At 39.2% G+C, this 23,997-nt stretch overlaps 2 protein-coding genes across 3 annotated transcripts; both read right to left on the bottom strand.

The window, feature by feature from the left end:
- Positions 1-1,333: 1,333 nt before the first annotated feature.
- Positions 1,334-12,113, bottom strand: LOC131137401 (carboxypeptidase Q-like). 2 transcript variants are annotated; one of them, XM_058085321.2, is made up of 11 exons: positions 11,945-12,113; positions 11,528-11,657; positions 11,228-11,437; positions 10,944-11,060; positions 9,646-9,853; positions 9,357-9,564; positions 4,989-5,100; positions 3,535-3,626; positions 2,514-2,609; positions 2,102-2,207; positions 1,334-1,834 (listed from the first exon to the last, which is right to left on the bottom strand). In XM_058085321.2, exons 2-11 carry the CDS (start codon positions 11,655-11,657, stop codon positions 1,674-1,676), a joined length of 1,440 nt encoding a protein of 479 aa, XP_057941304.2. In that variant the 5' UTR covers positions 11,945-12,113; the 3' UTR covers positions 1,334-1,673. The 2 variants fall into 2 exon arrangements, with proteins under 2 accessions (XP_057941304.2, XP_057941305.2); XM_058085322.2 differs by lacking the exon at positions 11,945-12,113 and having other exon boundaries at positions 11,550-11,657.
- Positions 12,114-13,596: 1,483 nt separating this feature from the next.
- Positions 13,597-23,701, bottom strand: LOC131137418 (uncharacterized). The gene is made up of 5 exons (XM_058085359.2): positions 23,425-23,701; positions 18,508-18,628; positions 15,756-15,904; positions 15,406-15,673; positions 13,597-15,322 (listed from the first exon to the last, which is right to left on the bottom strand). Exons 1-5 carry the CDS (start codon positions 23,473-23,475, stop codon positions 15,159-15,161), a joined length of 753 nt encoding a protein of 250 aa, XP_057941342.2. The 5' UTR covers positions 23,476-23,701; the 3' UTR covers positions 13,597-15,158.
- Between the last annotated feature and the right edge of the window lie 296 nt (positions 23,702-23,997).

Here is a 23,997-nt window from a genome sequence, read left to right as displayed (position 1 = left end):
AGGCCAGCTAGCTGGCTCTGTGAACCCTTTAGTGAGGTAAAAAAAAAACAGCCCCATTCTGAATCTGAGATCTAATTGGACATAAAAAGTCAAACATACACTTACACTACTTGGAACAGTGCAGCCAGGAAACATACTAGGAACGTAGGAACACTGTTGACAATGAATTACTACAATTTCATGGAAGAAATACTAGATATGAAGTTATGTAAGTTATGAATGCATTTGTGATCGTGTTAGGCCAGAAGAGAAGGCTTTGCTGGCCCTGATAAATTTAAATTGAATTTAAATTGCATGAAATAAAACCACAAAATCAGATATTTCGCTTCCAATGTGCAAGGAATATATACTGCTTTAAAAAAACACAATCAAGGTAACACTAAAAAAAAACATCTTAGATCTGAATGAATGAAATATTCTCAGTAAATACTTTGTTATTTACATAGTTAAATGTACTGACCATCAAAATTATCAATGGAAATCAACACACTACTTTGACGTAATGTTCTTAGTCCTTCCCTTTAATTTTTGGAGAAGTATACTGTATATATATTAAAGAGGAAGATGAACTGAAGATGCTCAGTTTTTCTTAAAAAAAAAATGTGTGGGTTTTCTCCGGGTACTCCGGTTTCCTCCCACATTCCAAAAACATGCTAGGTTAATTAGCGACTCCAAATTGTCCATAGGTATGAATGTGAGTGTGAATGGTTGTTTGTCTATATGTGCCCTGTGATTGGCTGGCCATCAGTCCTGGATGTGCAGTGCCCCGCCTCCTGTACAAAGTCAACTGGGATAGGCTCCTGCATACCACTGTGGTTCTAATGAGGATTTTGGGTCCCGGGCCCACCAGTTAAGCCAAAATGTGGATGATTACCGTATTTTCCGGACTATAAGTCGCACTTTTTTTCATAGGTTGGCTGTTCCTGCGACTTATAAATGAAAATATATATAATTTCACAGACAGCCACAAGAGGGCACTCTGGACTTTCACACTGATATTTCCTACTTCTTAACAATTCAATATTGAAATAGTAGAGTTAGCTTACATAGAAAACTGAGAACGACAGAATACAAATGCCCCCGTCATCTTGCCTTCCAGGATGACGTAATGTCTGTTTTGGTCAAGTAGTAGTAAAATAAATTACCCACAAAAAATGCGACTTATACTCCATTGCGACTTATGTATGTTTTTTTCTACCTAATTATGCATTTTGGGCTTTGTGCGTTTTCTGAGCGACTTATAGTCCAGAAAATTCAGTAGCTCAAATAGCTTCGTAAATATTGAGCTACATCACTTGCATCTTCTAAAAACAGCCAACTTAGTAAGAATAACGCCAAGTAATGACAGTTTATTGCTTGAAATAAAACAATAAAAATATTCATTTTAAAACTTTTAAAAGCACATGTAAACGTGGTATGCAAAATAATACTTTTAAACAATGTAAAATGGGAAATTTTAAACAAACATGTTCCATTTGTCCCTCCTGCTTTATGTTAAAGCAGTATGACTTAAAGCCAGTAAAAATAAAAAAAATACCATGACATTTTTTTTCAAGAAAAATCCTCCCTTATTCGGTGGTATTTTGTGCAATGATAGCCTTCCGCCCATACATACAGTACATAAACTGCTTAGCTACAATGTCATGGGCACCCACCTCCAGTGTGCTACCTGTCTACCTGGGCAGCATGTCCTCCAGGTCGGCTACCACAAAGGCCACCACGGCCCAAAGTGCAGCGCAGAGGTCCATGTCCTGAGGGTCCTGAACGGTCATGGTGTCAGCTTCTGTGTGGTGGAACCAAAAGTAGCGACTGTCTGCCACATGGAGGCTGGCACCTGATTGAGGTACAAAAAAAAAAAAAAAAAACAGTCTGTGATGATATTACACAATCAGACAAGCTAATAATAATAGTAATAATTTTTGGATATTACATCATATTTTTTAACTGACATCTTTCGCAACCTTCAGAGAGGAAGTGATTCTCAATGCACAGCATTTTCATATGTAGGAAGTTATACAATCTTACCACAAAACTAGCATAAAATACTTCCTATTTTCCTTTGCGGCAAGCAACGTCATGCTGCAGAGATGAAAAAACTGACCCGGTACTCCGGCCTGCATCCAAGGTGAGATGTCCGTCCCCTCACCATGCATCTCCAGCTTGGTCGTGTTGAGAGGAGCCAACAGTTTGACCACCTCCTCCATCACCTGTTGGTACATACAATAGACTGGCTGCTCAAAATGAGCAAAATTAGGCAAAACTGGCAAAATTAGGATTGAATTGGAAATGCTCATTTGTCCCATAATTTTGTGGTGATCTGGCCAAACACCTTAAAGTGACAGTGGCTGCTTTGGAAAGCGCATTGAGCTGTGTGACCAATTCCAAGTTAATGTCAGTAACAGGGTCAAACTATAGCAACAGCACCACCATGTGGTAAATATGTCAAAGCAAAGGACTTAATACAAAACCATGTTGGTGCTTTTTTTTTTTGCGGGTCTTGCGCGTATTTTCACCTTTTGTGCTTCAACACTGCCAGTAAACTGCAGCGCCACTGGTTTGAATGTCCCCATGTCCGACTCCATGACCATGTCAAAGTTGGACACGTTCGCCTGAACGGGAAAAAGTGGAGTTGAGAAAAGAAACAGTAAAGTGAGACGTGGTGATTACACTTGATTGTTGAATCTGATGCTCAAAGGGGGGGCCCATTGTGGGTGGGTCAGAAGCGACCAATCACATATCACAAAACTTTTGTTAGTTTTACTTATTACCACTGAATGTATTGCATATGCAATTATGTGTATTAATAGTTAAAAAATACCGTATTTTCCGGACTATAAGTCGCACTTTTTTCATAGGTTGGCTGTTCCTGCGACTTTTATGTTACATAAACACTGGACACCTTTTCTGTTCATGTTTATTTTTTGTGTAGCTGAATAACCATTGTGTTAGCATATCTTATTCAGCCTGTTCTCTATTCTTTTATTGTTAGAACTTGCCTTCCAAGATGACGTAATGTCTGTTTTGGTTAAGTAGTTTGTAAAATAAATTCCGCGCAAAAAATGCAACTTATACTCCAGTGCTTTATGTATGTTTTTTTCTACCTAATTATGCATTTTTTGCATTGTGCGACTTATAGTCCAGAAAATACGGTACTACATTATCACATAGGACATAGTGACATAATGTGTATAACTCAATGTGGTTCGTTAGAATAGATTTTTGACTGCTTGAGGCAATATCATTAAGGTCAAGGTATCCTTTCACCTACAAATGTGCTGACGATTACATTTTTACTTTGCTGACTGACTCTTAGAGCTTTAAAAATGTAAAATCCTTCATCAAAGGAGCTCTGTGGTGAATTTTAAGTGTTTTGCTGATTTGTGAGTATGGAAAAGCAGAACGTGCCATAAGCAGACGACAGCAACATATCTTGCTTGAGCGACTGTTTTGGCTTGACCACAAAGCCACAAGCAAGACGAAGATTCGTGTAATTCTGCTTTCTCGCACTCTCAATTTAACACTTAGTTCTTGTACCTTGTGGAGATTGAAGTACTGCTGCGCTCCGACTCCACCCGCCTCCTCGCCTGTCCATAGCACCGTGCGCATGGTTCTCCTTGGGCGCAAACCTGGAAACATAAACGGAACCGCTTCACAATAAAAAAGTATCCCTATAAACTGTTGTATTGACCGTATTTAAAAGGCTGTACGTTACAGATAACAGTTAAAGTGGGCTCCCGCTTGCCAAAATGTGCTGTTATGGTAAAAGCACAACAAACAAAAATAATGACAATAGCTGAAATTAACTAGTGAGCCAACATAATAACGTAATAATTGGTTCCAGACCCAAAGTAGTAATATTTTCACAGTTATAGCGTAAAGAAATCTGTTTACGAGCTTCTAAATACAGCTTTTCATATTATTATTGCCCTCTAGACATGAAATAACACCCACATACTCATAATAAGAGAAAACAAGCCATTTACAATGCATGCTTGTGTGTAGTGCAGGAAATGTGTTCCCTAAGGGAGCTGAGTGAAAAGTAAACAAAAAGTGAAGGCGATTTTTACTTTAAAAAAATGTTTCAAACAATTGAAATCATACAGAAAATACATCTAGAATAAATTCAATTGACAGATATTACCAGTTATTTTATGGTATTATTCATTGTTGTATTTTTCATCATCCCTGACAGAATGTAACTGTTTGCAAAAAAAAAGCCTGTTGTTCCAGCAATCAAGTCTAGTGCTTGTCAATTCCTGCCACCTAGTGGCCAGTGTAGAATAATACATTCACAATTTCAATGCCTCTTCTTAATTCCTAGTATGTTTTCTTTCATTTAAGCGTTTTTATGCTTCAAAATGCTTCATTTAGGCTGCACGGCGACCAAATGGGTTAGCGCGCAGGCCTCACAGCTAGGAGACCCGAGTTCAATTCCACCCTCGGCCATCTCTGTGTGGAGTTTGCATGTTCTCCCCGTGCATGCGACTCCAAATTGTCCATAGGTATGAATGTGAGTGTGAATGGTTGTTTGTCTATATGTCTGTGATTGTATATTGTCTGTGATTGGCTGGCCACCAGTCCAGGGTGTACCCCCTGGACTGAAGACAGTTGGGATAAGCTCCAGCAACCCCGCGACCCAGGAGATAGAAAATGAAAAATGATTAATTTAGGCAAAAATTGCTTAAATATTCATATTTTATTTTCACTAATAGGCCATATTCAATAGCATGATTAATTAATTAGTATATCTTTGAAAAACTACTCATGTATAAATAGAATTAAAAGTTTAGAGACTTTCTTATTCAACATAATGCTGCAAAAAAAATGATATATTTCATACACTTTCAAACACTTCTAAAATAGTGTATCCTTATTTTATCACAAACAGATGTGAGGAGAGATATTTGTGTTGTGTTAAAGTACTGTTACCGGTGAATAATTGACCGAGCTTTGTTTACATGTGCTTGTGATTGTTTATCTTGGCTTACCTAGATCTCTGATGAGTGACAGGGCCTCCCAGGATACCATGGCTCCACCCCCATCGTCCATGGCACCCTGGCCCACATCCCAACTGTCCAGATGACCACTCAGAAGGACCACCTGGCAGAAATATGTCCAAGAGATGGAATCGTTGAAAAGAGATGTTGGCACATCGGCTTTGGGGACAAATACTAATTCCGGGAATTTTGTTGCTGGATTCGTGTCGGCAAACAAAGCGGGGACAATGACATTGACAGATTGCATCACTTTGAAAGGAAAACATCATCAACAGAGGCAAAGATCTTGTTTCATAATCAAAACCCCCCTAAAAGTCCCCATAGGTACGCCCTATGTGCAGGCAATGTTTTAAGTAATGCTATGATGACAGATGACTACTTAACAACGGTGGCTGTAGTTACATGAGTCAAGTCCAACCAACCCAAGTGTATTTATAGGACAATAGGCTGCATAGTTATAAACTAGGGGTGTCACGATACACTCACTAGACAGGATACTACACTATATTACAATATCTAACAAAACGAGACGATATTTTAACATTACTTTTAAAAAATGACAAAATATAGGACTGAACAAATAGACTTTTTCTTACAAATTGAAACAAAAACTAAAAATGATAAAAGTTAAAATCATTTATGTTGATGTGTAGTTATGCAAAGAGATGTAAAATATATGGCAGATTGTATTAGTTAATGCAAAATAAAAACCAAAAAATACATCTCCCGTGATGGAAGTAGTGAAAGATGCTATCACATGTTTTGATAAAAGTCTGGTGCAACGATCGTGTTTTTAATCTGACAAATCTTAAGTAACTTTGATCAAATGTAGAAATACTACAGCTTTTGCTTGGATTTTATAATGCCGCCAGCTGTTCAACTCTGATGGGTAAAAAAAAACACCACCAAGGTAGGTTGGATTGCAAGGTTTATAGTGTGCTTAATGTCTTACTTAATGTTCGGTTCCAATCCTGCCTTGCGCATTGCCACTTCCATATTACATACGTCATCATTCATAGTTGTGATACCATAGTTTACAGCAGGGGTCACCAACGCTGTGCCCACGGGCGCCCATGTGGACCACTTAAGGCGCCCATGAGGCATCTTCCAAAAACAGCACTGGTCACAAATTATCATTGTTATTTTGTGCTTTAAATTTTGAATCAGAATTGCTTACATTAATGTTTTTTTTTAAATCGTCTTATAGCATCAAAAATTTAAACAAAAAAATTTCAAAGTTCATGTGTGCGCACGAGTCCGCTCACCGCTTTTCTGATATAGTGCAGCGGTGATGAGGAGTTAGCCTACTCGTGCAGTTTAGCTCCCAAAAACATGGCAGAAAAGCGAAAAAGGACTTACATTTTCCACAGTGATTGGAGAAAGAATTTTTCTTTACGTATTTTGAAGAAAAATGTATGTGTCTTATTTGCGGGACGACTGTTGCAATACCAAAGCGGCACAATGTGGAGAGACACAAAAGCTTCAATGCGAGCTACCCACCCGGCAGCGCATTAAGGACGGAAAAGCCCCGTTTGTTAAAGGCAGCTATGGACAAACAAGAGGACTTTTTTCACTAGGCAGGTGAAAAAAAAATCACAGAAAGGTGTTCCCTCTGACTTTCAAATATGTGAGCACATAAATAAATGTTTCTTGTTAAAAAATATGTTTTTGTTACCATTGTTGTGGAAAATAATTAACATTGATATGTGAGCAGTCGCTTCACATAGTGTTACTACTACTATTCCTTTTGTTCTGATTACTAAAAAGTGATCCGTGCAAGTTTTGTCATTTTGTTATTTAGCCCTTCATACTATCCGTGCTCACAAAGTAGCAATCGGCCTCAAAAAGGTTGGTGAACCCTGGTTTATAGTATTATTGGCTTGTGGCTGCCTTGTTTTTAAGAGACAGATTTTCTCCAAATGAGAAATACAGTCATGTTTTAATCTTGTGAGATCCCATTATATACAGAAAACTACTGGTGGCTTACCAAGGCAAAGATCGGAATTATAATTCAATTCAGTGTAAAAGCGTCCAGCTGAATGGGAACATAGACAACGGACAACTTATTTGTCTGTGATGACTGACTGACTGACTCAGCCTCACACTTTGAGTCACTAAGCCCTAAATACCCATCCCTGTGTACACAGTCCAACTACTTTTGCCATGTCCATCAAGTCATGGGTTTCATTTCCTTATTCTATATTAATAAAAGTGTCAATTCATATATACAAAGAGGAATTGGCCTGCAGTAATTAGACAACAATGGGCTCTTTGTGTCTGCCCCTTTGGACTGTATCCTCCTCAAGTTGTACATATGTTTTTTTCTAACTGTAAAATGATCAGGCCTCAATTTTACTGGCGTGATACTGTAAATGATTAGAGGCTGGTACGCTAACCTTTCACAATCATCGAGTTCCAATGAATCATCTCCAACCTTTGCTGTATTCTATTTAATAGCAACGCATGACTCAACATGCAATACTTAATACTGTTGAGTTGAGTAACACGTATCTATTTAATATTATGCTTGTTATTGTGGTTATCATTTCCAGCAGTGTAATAATGTTAGCTCATTCTAATGTAGCTACATGTGGTAACCAAAATACTAGAAAAAAGCTCTCTGTATCATGCAGTGCACCGCTGAAAACCACTAAATGATCAAAAGGTACATAATGTTGTGGCCAGTGTGTTTATGTACTATACTTCCTTCTCGATAGTACTTTTTAGAGATTTGTGCAGCAGGGACTTATCGGCTTATCAAGTTCTACCCGTTTTTCCCGGTGTGCAGGTATGTGCCGTCTCAAAGACCCCGCACAAGTCAGTTAACAATGCATGTCGGCTCAGGTTGTGGTATGTGACATACTGTACGATAAGATTCTGATAAAGCAAAGCTACATTTTTATACCGTGTTTAGTTTCAAGGTGAACAGACCACTTTGTTTAGTAGCCTAAACATCAAAACAGGAAGAGGAGGACTGTGCTGGAGTACAAAATAATCTGTTTTTCGTGTGATAATATGTAGAATAAGTAAACATGTGGGTTAGATCCTTGTCTGAAATCGACTTGAACCTTTAGTACCTCTAATAATATATATAGTATTTTTATTAACCTTCCTCTTGTGTTAGCTAGGTATCATCTCTTATGTTAACGGGTCGGTTTTGACCCGTGTATTAAATCAGCTATAAAATACACAAAAAATAATAAGTTACCATCAAATTTGCTTCTCATGTCTTGGTTACCTTCTTAGGCTTCCTCATCCATGAAAACGTTGGTGTTAATACTTTTGGTGTCGGCATGTAGGCCTTTTTTTGTCACTATACACCTCCATTTCAATTTCCAAAAATGGTAAAATGAACCTCAAAAGAATCAGCCCCGCTTTTACTCATGTTTTAACTGTGTATTAACCAATGAATGTTGTATTTTGGTGTGTCTTCTATTCTGTTTACTTGCTTTATTCAACTTCATTCTTCTGTAAAGTGTTTTTGAGTATTTTGAAAAGCGCTATACAAATAAAACGTATTATTATTATTATTATTAATTGAAGGTTCTTTTGTTACCTGGCTATTACTGAGGGATATAGAACATATGTCTTAAATCAATTAGTTTTATATATTTTCTCATTTTAGTATTAATCACTAAAGAAACATCTATGGTGTTCGGGTGAATTTTGACCCATATATATTAATGTCAAGAAAAGGTAGAAAAAGTTATTGTTTTCAGCAACAGAACTTGAGTATAAACTGAAATCAAAAAGCAGAACAGGTCCAGATGTTGGTTCACTGTACTTGTTGCCATTCTTTCCATGATCCAAATTGTAAATGTGAAATCAGCCAATCAAATGAGTGAATTCCCCTCACATGTCTGGACCTTGTTTTTCTGCTGGTATACTGGAAAAGCGGTCAAAATGAGAATCCCCTGAAGCTTACACGAGGAGAAGAGGAGCTGGTTGTCATTGTGTTGGCTAATTGTACACTTATGATTTCGGTTGTGGCTCAAAATATTGCTTTATAGTCATATTATTATAACCGGGTCGAAACCAACCCTAACAATACAGTGGTGCATTTTAAAATGTAGTAAAAATTATTTTTTTGGTTTTATTTTGTTGAAATAGTCAAAAAGCCTTGATACAATAAACAAATTGATTCTTTTTATGCATTAAAATGTAAAACGGGTCGGTGCCGACCCTAACACAAGAGGAGGGTTAAATCCAGCACAAACAGTAAACAGTTTTGAGTGGGAATTAAGTTTGTGACATGCATTTCCCTTATAAATAAATTCATGTTAAAGTCCCATTCAAGTTCATTTGGAATTGAGAACATATTACTGTAAATAAAAATGGCGGCAGACTGGAAGAAGGTACCTGCTCAGGGTGCTGCCATCCTTTTATCTCTGCCACCGTGTTGAAGGAATCGGCATCTGGAAAGGTCCTGGCCGCCATAGTGAGTCTGACGGTGATCCGCTGTCCCCTCTGCGCTATACGCCACATTAGCTCAGCATCCTCAATGGTAATGCACGCGGCAGGGATGCGCTTCACGCCATATTTGTAGTCCTGCCAACCGGTGTGAGGACTACAAGGGAAAAGCCAAGGAATATTATGTAAACATTCACTTGATTACAAAGTCCGCTAAGACTTTAAATATGTACTGTACCTATTAATTGAGAAAGGAGTGATGGATCGGATGAGCGTCGCCACGGCTCCAAATTTCGATGCTTCTGAGGCGCCATAAGAACGGTAAGCCACTGTCTCCCCGTAGCTGACAAACGGCTGATTGAAGACAACGATCTTTCCCGAGACCTCACTGGCTCTGCGCTTCAGTTCCTCAAAAGACTGAACAATCAACACCTCCGCTTCAATACCTTCAGACAGCGAATATGTAAAAAACATTTAAAATACACAGTGTTTCACCATAAAAGAAACTTTATGCTACATTGGTGATACGGTGGAACCTCTAAGATCAGACACAATACAGGGTCGCACTCTCAGACCACCCCTGAAATGCATTAATAACAAATAATTCAGCTAAGAGACCAAAGTTCGATTCCACCCTCGGCCATCTCTGTGTGGAGTTTGCATGCGTGGGTTTTCTCCGGGTACTCCGGTTTACTCCCACATTGCAAAAACATGCTAGGTTAATTAGCGACTCCAAATTGTCCATAGGTATGAATGTGAGTGTGAATGGTTGTTTGTCTATATGTGCCCTGTGATTGGCTGACCACCACACCAGTCCAGGGTGTACCCCGCCTCTCGCCCAAAGACAGCTGGGATAGGCTCCAGCACCCCCCGTGACCTTCATGAGGATAAGCAGTAGAAAATGAATGAATGAATGACACAAGGTCATCTAACCAAATGCCTCCTCACTCACAGTGCAACAAAAACCAACATTAGCACAAAATGTAACTGTACCACAAAGACTATGCGGTAATGACAGTAAACACTTACACTACTAATAGTCCTGTATAAGCGTCGATTTCGATCCTTACATTTTTGGTTGCACCATGAGCGAGGTGAGCATTTGGGTTTATTCTAAAAAAAACGTTAGCTTTTTGAACGTACGAAAATTTTAACATACTGCTAGGTTTACATCCCACCTCTTCCTGCTTTGGGTATGCTGACCTAACACACGCATCCGTACATTATACTGGTTGTCAGCTAATGATAGCAATTTGGCTAAGTTTGGCTACTAACGTTAACCATCATTCAATGTAGAGCCAATCATATCCACACACTAGTGTATATTACTGATTGTGTCAAATACCTTGCATAAAAAGCATAAAAAGCCAAAGAAAAAGCAAGCCACCCAGCCAGAAAGTATCATTTGAGGTCTCGTGTGACTCATTAGAGATGCATTCAAAATTGGATGGAATTCTGTATTGTGCCATTACAACTTTGAGGTCCCACTGTATTTAAACTGACTTTAAAAATATGAACATATCCAATATGGCTGACCTTCAGGTGGTGTCCCTACACTGCTACCCAGTCCCAGTATGGCCAGATTCTTCACTCTCGGCAAAATCATCTGTGCACTCTCCATTCCTCTCACCCAGTGTGGGATTTTTACCGGTTCTGGTGAGACACAAAAATAAAATGTTAGAGTTGAAAAGCGATCTTTCTCCATCTCAGACAACCGAGGTCGGACATCTCAGAGCGGAACTTTTAACAAGGCTGTAAAGATATCTGAGGTCATGTGGCATTCATGCATCCAAGATGAACATTAACACAGAATGACTCACCCAGATGTACGTCCAAACCATCCTGCATCATGGCTTTGTACATATATTTAATAGCCATCTCCAAGTTGACAGAGCCGCTGACTCGGTTTCCGATAGTGTCGGTGAAGTCGGCGAGACGTCGATATGAGCGGTTCCGGGCCGCTCCAAACACAGCAAGGTCGATGATCCGTTTAGCCACATCGGCATAGCTTGAAACCTCTGCTGCCACATCTGGGATGACATTGCAGCCTAGTGTGAGCGCTTTAAGATTGCTTAGTCATAGACTTTAGAGTCAACGCTTAAAAAGAGAGTTTGTGGTACTTTTCCAAGCAGTACTGTTTACATCAGATATGATCACAGTTGAGGGTTGGGGTCGCCCATCCACAGAGGTCAGCATGAAGACACCCACAAGGATGGAGAGGAGGATGACCAGTTTGCCACCCTGTGCCATCTGAGGATACAGTTTTGTTAGTATTAGTATAGCAATGCTAGCTGTCTAATTTTGAATTTCAATTTTTAAAAAAGCCTTCACATGGAATTGTGATGCAGTAAGAGTTTCACTTTCACTTAAAAGAAAGAGGAAGATAGCAACCGAGTCCCCAAAAACACCATTTAGGTAAATTATATTAGTTGTTTACGATGAATTAGATCAATGGAGGACTTCAAACAAGCAGCAGAGATTGATACATTTGACGACGTGATTGAAAGTGACTGAAAAGCGATTGAAATAACACGAACCCTTTCAGGTCAGGAGTAGAACCTTTATCGCTGCTGTTCGGGACTTTATATGGTGACTTGACGGTGGAGTGAAATGCGGACAAAAGGATTTAACAGTCAGACAGTAAAATGTTGACACATTGACAGAACTGTGCTAATGATACAGCCCGTCTCAGATTGCTAACTTCCGCTCAAGACTATTTCACAATAAAAGCACTTGTCTACAAGCCCTCGGCAATAAAAGACGTAACAAAAGGAAATAATTCAGAAAATACAAAAGAAAATTAAATATTATATTGAAAAAACTCTACATGTTTAGATGAGGAATTACAAATGCTCCAATCCTCTTGTATGTATGGCAGACCGTTTCCACCACTGAAAAAACTTAGCCAGATGAATCCATCCATTTTTAAATCAATTTAAACAGTCAAAATTCTAAGATACAAACTGCGCATGTGCCACATGTGTGTGACTGGTTATACTCAGAGGCGGGGCCTAGGGTCCCGGCTTTTAGGGGGTCCTCTCGCGAGACCGGGTGCCCCAAGTGCGAATACATGTACTGCACAGAAAACGACAACAATGAGCATTTACAATGCAATTATGAAACAATGACGTAACAAACCCCCCTTGGAGGACCCCGCACGGCCCTATCTGTCAATCAGCGAGAACCACAAGGTTTATCGGCCACTGGGGGCCCATTATTTTTTTGCTTTGGGCCCCCAAGGACCATTGCCCCGCTACAAGGTATACTATGTGTCTTTTGTAAACGTTCGACGTTTGCTGCAAGTGTAATGAGTTGTCCGGGGTCGCATTCTTGTTCGGAGGATAACCACCTTGTTTACAATTGTGTCGCCATTTTTTGTAAGTGAAAAAGGCGGCACCTGTTGCACATGCGCAGTTTGTATCTCATAATTGTGGCTTTTCATGTGTTAATTTTGACTTTCTTATCTCATAATGACTTACCATTGGGATAACTTTTTTTTTCTGTGGCAGAAACATATCTACTGTAACACTATACAGCAACTTTTAACACCTTACGATGAGAAATCCAAACGCCTCTTGTGCCTGTCACTACCATCTGTGTATTCCTGAATGGATCATCGAGTTTGGGAAAACCTCAGGCCATTTGGTTCCTTGCACATTATTCTGAAAGTTCTGTGCAAACTGCAAACACACAGTATAATAGTTTAAGCTTGCAGAAGACTAGGACATTTTAGGTGCTGTCTGCAATGGGAGTCTAACATAATGTATGAAAAATAGGCTTCAGAGAATGATACTCCACTTTCATAGCTTTTATTAAATGTATCCATATAAAAGACAATTGCATACTGCTGGTTTACTAACAAATAAATGAACCAGAGCTTTCCAGGAAAACAAAAAAAAATACATTTAAAATATTTGATCAGTAGGAACAAATATGCTTAAAACATAAGTACTGTACACTTGACATAGATTACAAACTAAAGTAGCATAAATTAATACATATTATAATTACTAAATAATCCCAAAAGAATGTTTGCAGCAGCTAACCACTGCTTTACATTGTGCATGTGTTTGCATTTCTATTTTTTATATTTTTATTTTAAAATGTGGTTCAAGCCACTAAAGAGCTAGAGCTTCAATTTAATTAAAAGTAATAAAACATGGATTTATAAGCAGTAAATCACAGCGGGTTAATGTTCATAACATTCTGTTTATTCCAGCCATGAAATGTAGGTAGTTTACCAGATTTCCACACATTATCTGGAAATGCATGGTAACGGAAAATTTGTAAACATGCCATCTCACTAACAAAAGGTGGAAGCTATTAAATTTGCAATAAAAAAAAAAGAAATCGAGGTTTTAAATGAAACAAAAGTGTCTAAAAATACATGGTGTGTGAAATTAAACAACCGTAAAACAGATGATTGCGTTCTACTTGCGTAGGGGAATTAAAGAAACAATATTTTAGCGGCCAAGCGCAATAATCTCATGATCTTGAAAAACAAATCACTTTTTTTTTTTTTCGAGCGGTCCAACTATGAGTCCACTTTTGAAAACAAACAAAAAAAAAAAGAGCTGCTCCGAAATAACCTTCCCTGCGTCCACAAAGCAAACAAGGCATGAAAATGCTATGACATACGCTTAGCACCAGATTAAATGCTGAGATATACAACAGAGTAACTACAAATAACTGCATTAAAAATGGGAATGCTACAGCTGAAGACCAAGCTGTCGTTTTCCGTCGCCTGTGTTTGACTGAAACACCTTATTGTGCAGAAAGGCCAGGACTCTGGGGACTGCGGAACAGCAGCCAAACCTGTTATTATAGCTGCATACAGTTGGCAGTCACAAAGGAATGTGGGATGGCCTCGCTTGCTGCACTCAGTCATCACATAAGATAGTCTTGTAAATATTGACAATTTCACTAGATGCGTGTGCAAAGATGGTGGGAATACAATGTATGGACTGGAATTGTTTTCTTTAAATGGCTTTTGGAACTCAAACTCTCAAAAGAAATTAGAAAAAATAATAATAATAATCGCAAACAAGCTACAATTTCCAAAGGCAACATAAGAACATTATATTGATCTGTTACAATGTAAAATTCATAAATTCATAAAGGGGGGAAGGGGAGTACCTGCAGGACAACCACATCTCACGTACCAATACTGGACATAATATGGAATAAGATATTCACTTGTCACAACAGCGAATAAAAAAGTTCTTACAGTCAAAGCAAAAAAAAAAAAAAAGCGCTAAATGAAATGTAACAACACATGAAATCTGACCTTGAATAAAAATAAAAAGGGAAACATTGATTAACCTTTGGAATACTTTGCATATGTGGTACCATTTCATAACAGCATTCAAAGCTGTCCTACTCTTTGGTTTCGGCCAACTTCCTCATTACCGTTTTCGACTGAGCTGAGACCAATCAGCTGCAGCGGCAAGTCCATTGTAGGGAGGCAGTGTGGGTTTATTAAGTAAGGCACAGTGTGATGGCTGTGATCCTGGGAGCCTCTCTTTCTGATTGATGCCCAAAATCCTTTTTTACGATTACAACGACATGATTAATAGATTTCACCCATCCTGAGAATTGTGCATTGACTATAAAGATGAAGATGTGTAAAGAGAGAAGAGAGAGGATGCTGATGCTGTTGAAGATGCGGAGAAGAGAAAAAAAAAAAGGATGAGCCGTTCACAGTCCAAACTGGCAGGTGATGGTATCCATTTTGAGTCTCTACTGGTCAGTTCAGGCGTAAAACTCCTTGGTAGGCGCTTTCTGATAAGCTGTTGTGGACAGTTTGGTGTCGCCGAGATCGTAACTGCCTTCATCCTTCTTCTTCATGCGGTAGGCGAGGAGGACCAGCAGAAAGACGGCACAGAGCAATCCGACCACCACGCAAGCTATCACCGCTGGAAGACACATGTAAAATGTTATATTTCCAATTTTTTTTTTTCCACTAAAAGTAGCCTGCGTTATTAAAAAATGCGCTCACCTGCCAGCACCTCCGTCCTCTCCCACATGCTCTCAGATGTCACGTCATCAGGAGGGTAAAATAGCCTGCTGCCGTGACCATCGTCAACCTCGTTTGTCAGAATTGTATTTGTGACTTTATCTTCGGTGTCTTTGACTTTGGTTTTGGAGTCGTCCCACCTATCCAGGCTGTTGTCCTCGTCTGCTTCTTTGGTGCTAACGGCCTCAGAGGTGGTGCTCAGACTGGGAGGAAGTGTGAACGAGTCAGCTACTGGGTCCTTAACTGGAACCTAAAAAGGGGACAAGCAGCCATTAGAAATTGTTATAAAAGGCTTTCAGCAGCAGTGTTAGTATGGGAAGTATTTTTTTTACCTCCTTGATTTTTGGGTCCTCGGTGAACGCTGTTGTCTCAGTGTCCATCGCCTTGGTTGTTGGGTCTGCCGCGGACTGAGTTGGGAGCATGTCGTTGCTCTTGACCACGTTGACAAACTCTGTGATGTTTATCGTCTCCTCCTCTTTGTCTGCAAAAACATATTTATATGAGTCACTTTCCAGTGTTATACATTTAGTCTACACCATAGGATTTGTTGCTACAGTAATGCTTTAATGGCTAATGTACGCGGTGATCGTCCCAGATGTCGTACAACTTTTAGGGAAAATATGACAGAAAACTGCACCTTTCACAAGAGACTTCATCTTATACAGCAGAACAGATGAACGCAAGTTAGGATGGAAAATATGATGACAACCATAGAATTGTGCATTGTGTGTATGTGTGTGGTTCCTTTTAGAGGACACATGAGAATTGAGGTGATGTATGAAGTTGTGTGTGTGTGTGTGTGTGTGTGTGTGTGTGTGTGTGTGTGCATGTGTTAACAACATGTAGCGAGGTGTCGTGTGCAGGAATGGGTATAAAATCAATTACATGATCATTACAATCTCTCACAATTATGTCAAGTTTATTGTTGATTAGTCATGTCTTAAAGCAAACTGAAGCGCACTACTTGGCTTCAGTAGCAGAGGCGGTGTTGATTCAGTCTTAAAGGGGAACTGCACTTTTTGGAAATTTTGCCCATTATTAACGATCCTTATATGAAACATGAACACATGTTTATTTCCCTTTTCTGTGAATTAAAACACAAGAAAACTAGTTAATTTCAGCTAGCTTACAATGCTGTCATTGGGATACACCTATTTCGACTATGAAGCCCTTGAAAAAAAACCTCTAACAACGTTGCTTGGTTTGATATACAGTACATGCTGTGAACATGTATTAACACATACAGTGATAACATGTAATAGTTGCAGTATCCCAACTTGCAGCAAACAAGCATTTTTTTTAGAAGGCTTCATTGTCTAAATAGGTGCATCCCAATGACAGCATTGTAAGCTACCTGAAATTAACTCATTTTCTCGTGTTATAACGCACAGAAAAAGGAAAGAAATGTGTTTGTTATTGTGAATGATGAGCAAAAGTCGTCCAAAAAGTGCAGTACCTCTTTAACTTCAAATCAACATCACTTTCGGTATAATGCTTGGGTGGGCAAACATTCAATATGGACGCACACAAACTCAGTGTCTTTGTAATGCGAATAACGGCACATGCTATTGAAATGATGTATCCAACTGTGTGAGTGTACATGGTGTGTTGCATAAAGTAGCTGAAAACAAGCCTATCAAACGCAAGCGGAATAGTGAACGTTTATCTTCCATGTCAAACATAATTCATGTGACAGATGCTTCTTAACATGTGTATCTGGTTTCTTACACCAAGTCAGCACTGCACTGTTTTTCCATACCACTCATTTGCTATAAACAATGCGATAGCCACCCTTGTAGTCTTATGGTTGATGAATGAAGACCCCCCCCGACCCCGCTTTCTCTTTTACATGTTACTTTTCCATCATACTTTCCTACAACAAAGTGGCCATTGTAATCTTGGTGGTATATTTATGGTGTTTATTCAATAATTGGCCACATACAGTTGTAGTATTTGGATGAGGCGGTAGAAAAAAATGACATATCTATAGAGGGGCAATTCCCATTTTCCTAAGCATTTTTGAGTCCCAGCAATAGTAAATGGTTTTAGTATAAAGTTGCACTTAACGAGAGAGACAGGTCCAGTACCCACCTTTGTCTGGGTTTCTGAAACTTTATCCCTTTATGATGTAAAGTGATCATTTTTCCCCGAAAATCTTATTTGGTCAAATTCCACAGCCCCCCAACCCCCGGGCATGTTGGAAGTTGGTTAACACATCAAATGTGTAGTTAAAAGTTTCATGATGGTGATGGTTTGACTCTGGAACAGATTATTTCAATTGTTTCCTATGGAAAAAGGAAGATCAGTGAGCATCATGTAACAGACTGTCATCAAATTTTAAGGTTCTACTGAATATAGAAGATTATATAGAGGTATTAACAGCTATATGTGTTTGTTAGCAAGCAGGCTACTTCCTGTTTAATGGAGGGTGATGAAAACAAGGGTGATGCTACTGTGATTCTGGGTGGTGGATGTGTTCCATTGATGCTATATAGTGACAGTATATCCAGATCCTCACTAAAGCACCTGCACGGTCACTTGTTTGGAAATTGTGTGGAAATCCGTGTAATTTATTTAACCGTCTCTGCTGCTATTTATTGTTTTACTACATGTCAAGAGGACTGCTGTGAAGAAGATAATTAAAACAAGACTTTTTCACAGCAATGTGCTATTTCATAACAGTGAGAGAGAACCTTATTTTGGCATCGCAAAGTGTTAGAATGTGCACTCTGGATGTTTACAGCATAGTTGCTTAGATCCGCAACTTGACTTTTAGTACACCCAGATTTTACAAACCCACAAATGTGTCCTCTTGATTGCACAAAATGCTCTCCCCCGAGGGGCATAAAGATGACTCATTTCAAATAAAAGGTGAAATGTACTTTGCATCTGCTGGCTTCTAAGAAACCCCACCTAATACATATCACCCCGAGACAAACATCTGGTGCGCAATTGACGGAACACACAAGTATTTATCATGCTGTGTTAGCAAGTCCAATTAATAACAATATAAATGTACTTTGTGATATATGAAAAAAGGCCACACCTAATAATCTATTGGCATGAGATCAACATCACCCTTACCGTAGTCTCCGGATCCTGAGCCTGAGCCATCCCCATCTTCATCATCTATTGGGAGTTCACCTGATGTTTGACCCTCGATATAAATGTCATCTCCCATAAATGACTGGGAAGAGACCAGCATCTGAAAGAGGAAACACGGTATTATTACTCATTCCCATGACTATCACCTACAAAGAGGAAGACGAAAAATGTCATCCACACTCACAGGGAACCATTGAATAGTTGAAACACAAAACACTTATCATTGTTGATCAGAGGAAGTACCCAGTTTCAAACATCACGACACGCATGCAGTTTTCATTTACAGTAATAATTGTTGAGGATATTATGATATAAATATTATGGAAGCATTACTTTTATAGAATGCAGCGTAATACGGTGCTGACATTCCGTAAGAAACACACGGACAAAACACACACACACAGGGATGAATGTGGCCCATTGAGATGTGAAGTATGCACGTCTGGTATGCACGCTATGCTTCCACTAACACAGGTGCTAACATGGAGAAAGGAAGCAGAAGAAGCTTCTTGTAAAACAGGTGCTGAAAACACACAAGAAGACACGGTAATAAATGTCGCGCAATAAGCGGATTGGTTTGATTAAGAGAGTGGCAATGAAGTGGGTATGCACAAAGCAGATGTGTATCTTCATGTTGTGAAATAAGTCACATTGTCATGAGTTGCTGTTGTGGAAATGGTAGAAGAGGCTTTCAGAAACCCGCAAACCTCAGATGCCAAAAGATTCCAAAGTTTCAGATAATGAGGTTATCGCATTTGAAAGTGAGCCCTGAAAAAATCCCTTGTGACCAAATGGTAAAGAGAAAAAAATATATTCCTCTAAAAAAATGTGACCAAAACAGTGTGGTGTTCCATATTTGTGTCTGTTTGGCTACTTCCTGGTTCTTGAGGCATGTGTGGTCTAGGGATGGGCATAATAATTCATTCACTGTTGACCATGTGGACTGGATTTCTGTTCTTGAGGAAATTGGGTACATTACTTGGCGCTGTTTTCTGTCTGAAGAAAACCTCCACAATGGCACAACTTCTCCAGGTAGCATATAATATGACGCTGGCATAGAAAAGGGAGTTCAGAACATTCTAAGAGGGGTTCTCCAACCCAATGAAAACAACATTTAAAAATAACAATTGATGAGGGCGGCACGGCGGTCTAGTGATTAGCGCGCAGACCTCACAGCTAGGAGAACCAGGGTTCAATTCCACCCTCGGACATCTCTGTGTGGAGTTTGCATGTTCCCCCTGTGCATGCGTGGGTTTTCTCCCACATTCACAATTCTCCAAATTGTCCATAGGTATGAATGTGAGTGTGAATGGTTGTTTGTCTATATGTGCTCTGTGATTGGCTGGCGACCAGTCCAGACAGCTGGGATAGACTCCAGCACCCTTGTGAGGAAAAAGCGGTAGAAATGAATGAATGAATAATTGATGAGTTAATCCTGCTAGCTAACAAACCAACACAATACCCATAAAGGTGTATATGCAGGACCTTTAACCATCCAGGAAAAGCATTTTAGGAACAGTAGGAACATTACCAGTTACTCTTTGATATTTCCACTGGTCTTCATCTCACACCAGTGTCTACTTCCTAGACAGACGCTCCTTATGTAGGGGGAACGCTTCAATCAACAGGATTCCCTTTTAAGGCGATAGAGGCTAGTCTTACTGTGACCTCAGGTGGTTTTAACTACTGAACAGTCTCCCATCTTCCGCAATGCTCCTCTCATACAGAAAGCATAAATTGATACCTGACCAAAGAAATGAACTACACAATGTTAAAAAGGACTTATTGCAACACTCTGCGCACAAAGATTTATTGCAGCGACAATGTAACAGAATAAAATGCAACAAAAAAAGTTTCACCATCTTGCCCCCGTGCCAGAAAGTTGCTATAATAATGCATGTGGGTTTAGAAGAAAAGCAGACATCTGGAAAACATACACCGTGTCACACACACACAGCATACAGTATATACTCATCTGGTTGCCTGGTGCTTGGTCGTGAGGAGAAGAGTATGCTGGAAATAGCTTGGTCGCAGCAGTAAAACACTGAACATATGAAGCAGCCTAAAAGCGTGGCCTGGGGAAATGCAAGATTTTGCTTTTGCAATAAATAAAACCACTTGGCCTTATAGTGTTATGGTAAAAATCAGGGCTCCAGACTAAAATATGAGACTTCTTCCATCTACTTATGCGTCTATCTGTTCTGGACTCTTATAACGTATATTAAATGTACAGTCGATGCCAGTGTGTGTGATCGCTCACGCTTGCATTGAAGTTGGACTATTCTACCATCTTTGTTTACACATTTTGCCTGACGACAGCTAGCTAGCTACCTATAATTATCCATCTCTTCTCTTGTCCACCGACTCTGTATATGACTTTTTTTTTTATTTTTACCACAGTGACATATTGTGTTTAGAACAAACAAGTAATTTGGTTCGTTCTGAGCTCGTTTTCATCCCACAGGGAAATTACTTTGGCTGTCACGTTTAAAAAAAGGTACATGCTAACTTTATAAAGTGTTACTTCACAACCTTGCTGTTTTGCCGCGGTTATAATGATTATGGTTTGTCTTCTAAACCCTAGTTGTGTGACAGTAACGTGGAAATTAGCTAGTTAACTCCTAAAGAAGAAGTATATAGAAGAAGAAGAAGAAATGTATACGATGCCATCAACAAGGACAGTTGTGCTTTATTGTTTGAATATTTATCAGTAAAACAGTGAAAATGAGAGGAAATGTGAATATTTACTTTGCAAGTCGGTTTTGTGTGACCTTAAATTTTCTGCTTGTGCTCCAAAAATTTGTAATTTAGAGGCCACTGTGCCCCGAAGAAAAAAAATAAGTTAGTCTGGAACCCTGAAAATATTCCTCCCATGGGCTGCAGGTCAGTATTAATGACAGAATGGGAGCATGGTTGTGTAACCCACGTAAGTACACAAGGCTGTCATCGCTAGCATTATAGCAGCAGCACCAAACGCTTTTGTGTACAGTTGGGCATTCACAGTGCCGCATAGTATTCATGGATTTATTACTTATATATATATACAAACTGTATTCTTAATGTATTTGTATCGTAAAACGTCCTTGCTAGCAGTCTATTAGCTTAGAAGTACATTGAACCAGGAATCGTGGTCAGCTCAGTCGACCATCTATGATGTCATCAGTGGTTGACTGTAGTTCTGCTAACTCAGTTACGCCACAAGTCTCAAAAACATTAACACAAAACACATACTTTTACAATTACAGTTTTACACGATTGTTGCCAAAGACACAACAAAGCAGTGAGATCAACACGCACCAAATAGTTAATTCAGTAGAGTTTCCCACATTTTTAATCAAATGGTTGGTCCTTTTTTGACAGTACAATACCACAGCTATTGATGTAGGAACTCATGTGATTTTGGTTATGATTAAAACATTTATAAAGAAAGCCGTGGAAATTGGCTAGATCCTAAACTCTATTAATATTTCCATGACTACATGTGGCCTGTGATTATCGTGACAGGCGTACTGATGTGAGAATCTACCAATATCAGTGTGTCTAATTTGGTTTTGGGAGCAAAAAAACAAAACAAAAATCCTGCTACTTTACACTTCCGCTAATACCTTTACAAGAGTATATTTGGCCATAAAGTTAAGAATAACTAGAAATGCATGATTATAGACGACCACCATGTGTGGCAACCTATCTGCTACAGGAGGTGATAAAACAAACTATTTCCTGTCCTTTGAATTGCACTCAATTTATGATAAAAAATGTAATAACTTCAGAGATCTCAAGTGTTGGTACAAAAACACAAAATTTTAATGCAATCCAAATAAAACCTTGACCCGTATTCCGATAATTTAAAGTTTATTTAATGTGGATGTATGATGAGGAGTCCAGTGTGTCCCTCGGTTTACCAAGTGGGATACATCAATGAAAGCAGGTGCCCGACTATCGCTCACAAATTTTCAAATGTATCCTACGCAGCTAGCTCCAAGCTTGCCCGGGCTAGCCCGCAGGGACTCACCGTGAGTCATCCATCCAGAAGATGACACAAAAAAAAAACCAGCTCAGATCTTGTCATGAGCAGAAAGCCCTCTCTCAACATTCATCATTCAAATCTCAGCATCTGAAAGACTGTTCCTCCGTCTTCGGATTTATTTCCGATACTCATTTCAAGCTATGAAGGCCTTATACAGTATGCACTGTAGGTGGGGAAACTTTATAAACCTCCTTTTCAATAACAGTCTCAGGTTTCAACTGGCTTGCTTTAAACAATACACAGCCCATGATTCATAATTATGTTTTTTTTTAATAAAAGTGGCATAGTTTCCAAATATTTGTACTGAATTCTACCTATTAGATCTTTTGTCCTATGTCGGAAATAGACCATAGGTCAACCTTAGACCATTTCCAGGTGTTTTCCAGCTTTACAACAGATGCACAGAGGAGAAAACAGATTGCTTTTTAGTTGTTGAGGGAGAAAAATGGCCTCAGGCAGCATGTGGACTAAACTTGCTTTAAGATAAAGCTTAATCCAAAGTGCGTGGGTGAGAATAAGTCAGTTTTTTTTTCGTGAAAGTAAAGAACAGACTGGTCCTGTGTGAACTTGACACCAATCCAGGCACTTACACATGCACTGAAAAGGCCTTGGCTGAATATTCGCCAAACAAACAACATATTTTGTAAACAAGTAGGGATTTCGTGTTTGTGAGGGTTTTAAATAAAGTTATTGTTAGTTTAAATAAAGTTAAATAAAGTCCAGGTGGACCAATTAGGGGGAAAAAAGTACAAGAGTACAGAGAACTCGTTTTTTCGACAAAAAACAGGACAACAAGTACAGGCCCAAGTTAGAAATTACATATTAAAGTAAAAAAGGAAGCTATAAAGGTCAAGTTAAAGCAAACTTACTTTTTCACTGACGGCCAGCCCGACCAGGAACAACAACCACAAAGTCCTCATCTCAATTTTCAGCGAGACGGCGGTCAAGTGGAGAGAAAAAAAACAATTTAAAGTGCCAAAAAGGAAACGTATATGTACTCGAAATAGTGTTAAGTCCTTAAAAGTCTATGGTCGTCGCGCTTCGGTTGTTTTTTTTCCCCCGACAATCTTGATAAATCTTCGCCTCTCGGTGTTCCGCAGCTGTATGAGTCGTGATGTGGAGTTCAGACTCACAGTCTGGAAAAGTTGTTTGGTCTGGCAAAGGCAGCGTGACGCCGAGATGACGTCATTACGTCCTTACGTCACTTGAAGCGGAAGTGAGGGGTGTGATTTACGATTTTTTTTCACTTGTTTTTTTTCACATGTTTGTCTTCAACAAAGTTATTTTATAGCATGTAGTTAATTTAAATGTTTTATAGAAATCAACCTCATATATTTTTAATATGCTTTTCTCTTTAAAGAGGTGACCGTGGGTGATTGGACTGATTGCTAAGCCAATCACAGGGCGCGTGCACGCACTGTATGGACAACTATTGACACCTA

Source organism: Doryrhamphus excisus, linkage group LG17, assembly GCF_037039965.1.
Source record: "Doryrhamphus excisus strain RoL-2023G ecotype Guam linkage group LG17, RoL_Dexc_Guam_v1.1, whole genome shotgun sequence".
In the NCBI taxonomy this organism is placed as follows: Eukaryota; Metazoa; Chordata; class Actinopteri; order Syngnathiformes; family Syngnathidae; genus Doryrhamphus; species Doryrhamphus excisus.
This window is presented reverse-complemented; position numbering and strand designations above follow the sequence as displayed.

Excerpts from the sequence above, each read along its gene's own strand:
- LOC131137401 (XM_058085321.2), bottom strand. The coding sequence starts at position 11,657 with ATGGCACAGGGTGGCAAACTGGTCATCCTCCTCTCCATCCTTGTGGGT. Across the intron at positions 3,627-4,988 it reads GTCACTCATCAGAGATCTAG|GTTTGCGCCCAAGGAGAACC; the intron begins GTAAGCCAAGAT and ends TTATGTTTCCAG. Across the intron at positions 2,610-3,534 it reads AGTACTTCAATCTCCACAAG|GCGAACGTGTCCAACTTTGA; the intron begins GTACAAGAACTA and ends TTTCCCGTTCAG.
- LOC131137418 (XM_058085359.2), bottom strand. The coding sequence starts at position 23,475 with ATGAGGACTTTGTGGTTGTTGTTCCTGGTCGGGCTGGCCGTCAGTGAA. Across the intron at positions 18,629-23,424 it reads GGCTGGCCGTCAGTGAAAAA|ATGCTGGTCTCTTCCCAGTC; the intron begins GTAAGTTTGCTT and ends TTCCTCTTTCAG. Across the intron at positions 15,674-15,755 it reads AGGACCCAAAAATCAAGGAG|GTTCCAGTTAAGGACCCAGT; the intron begins GTAAAAAAAATA and ends TCCCCTTTTTAG.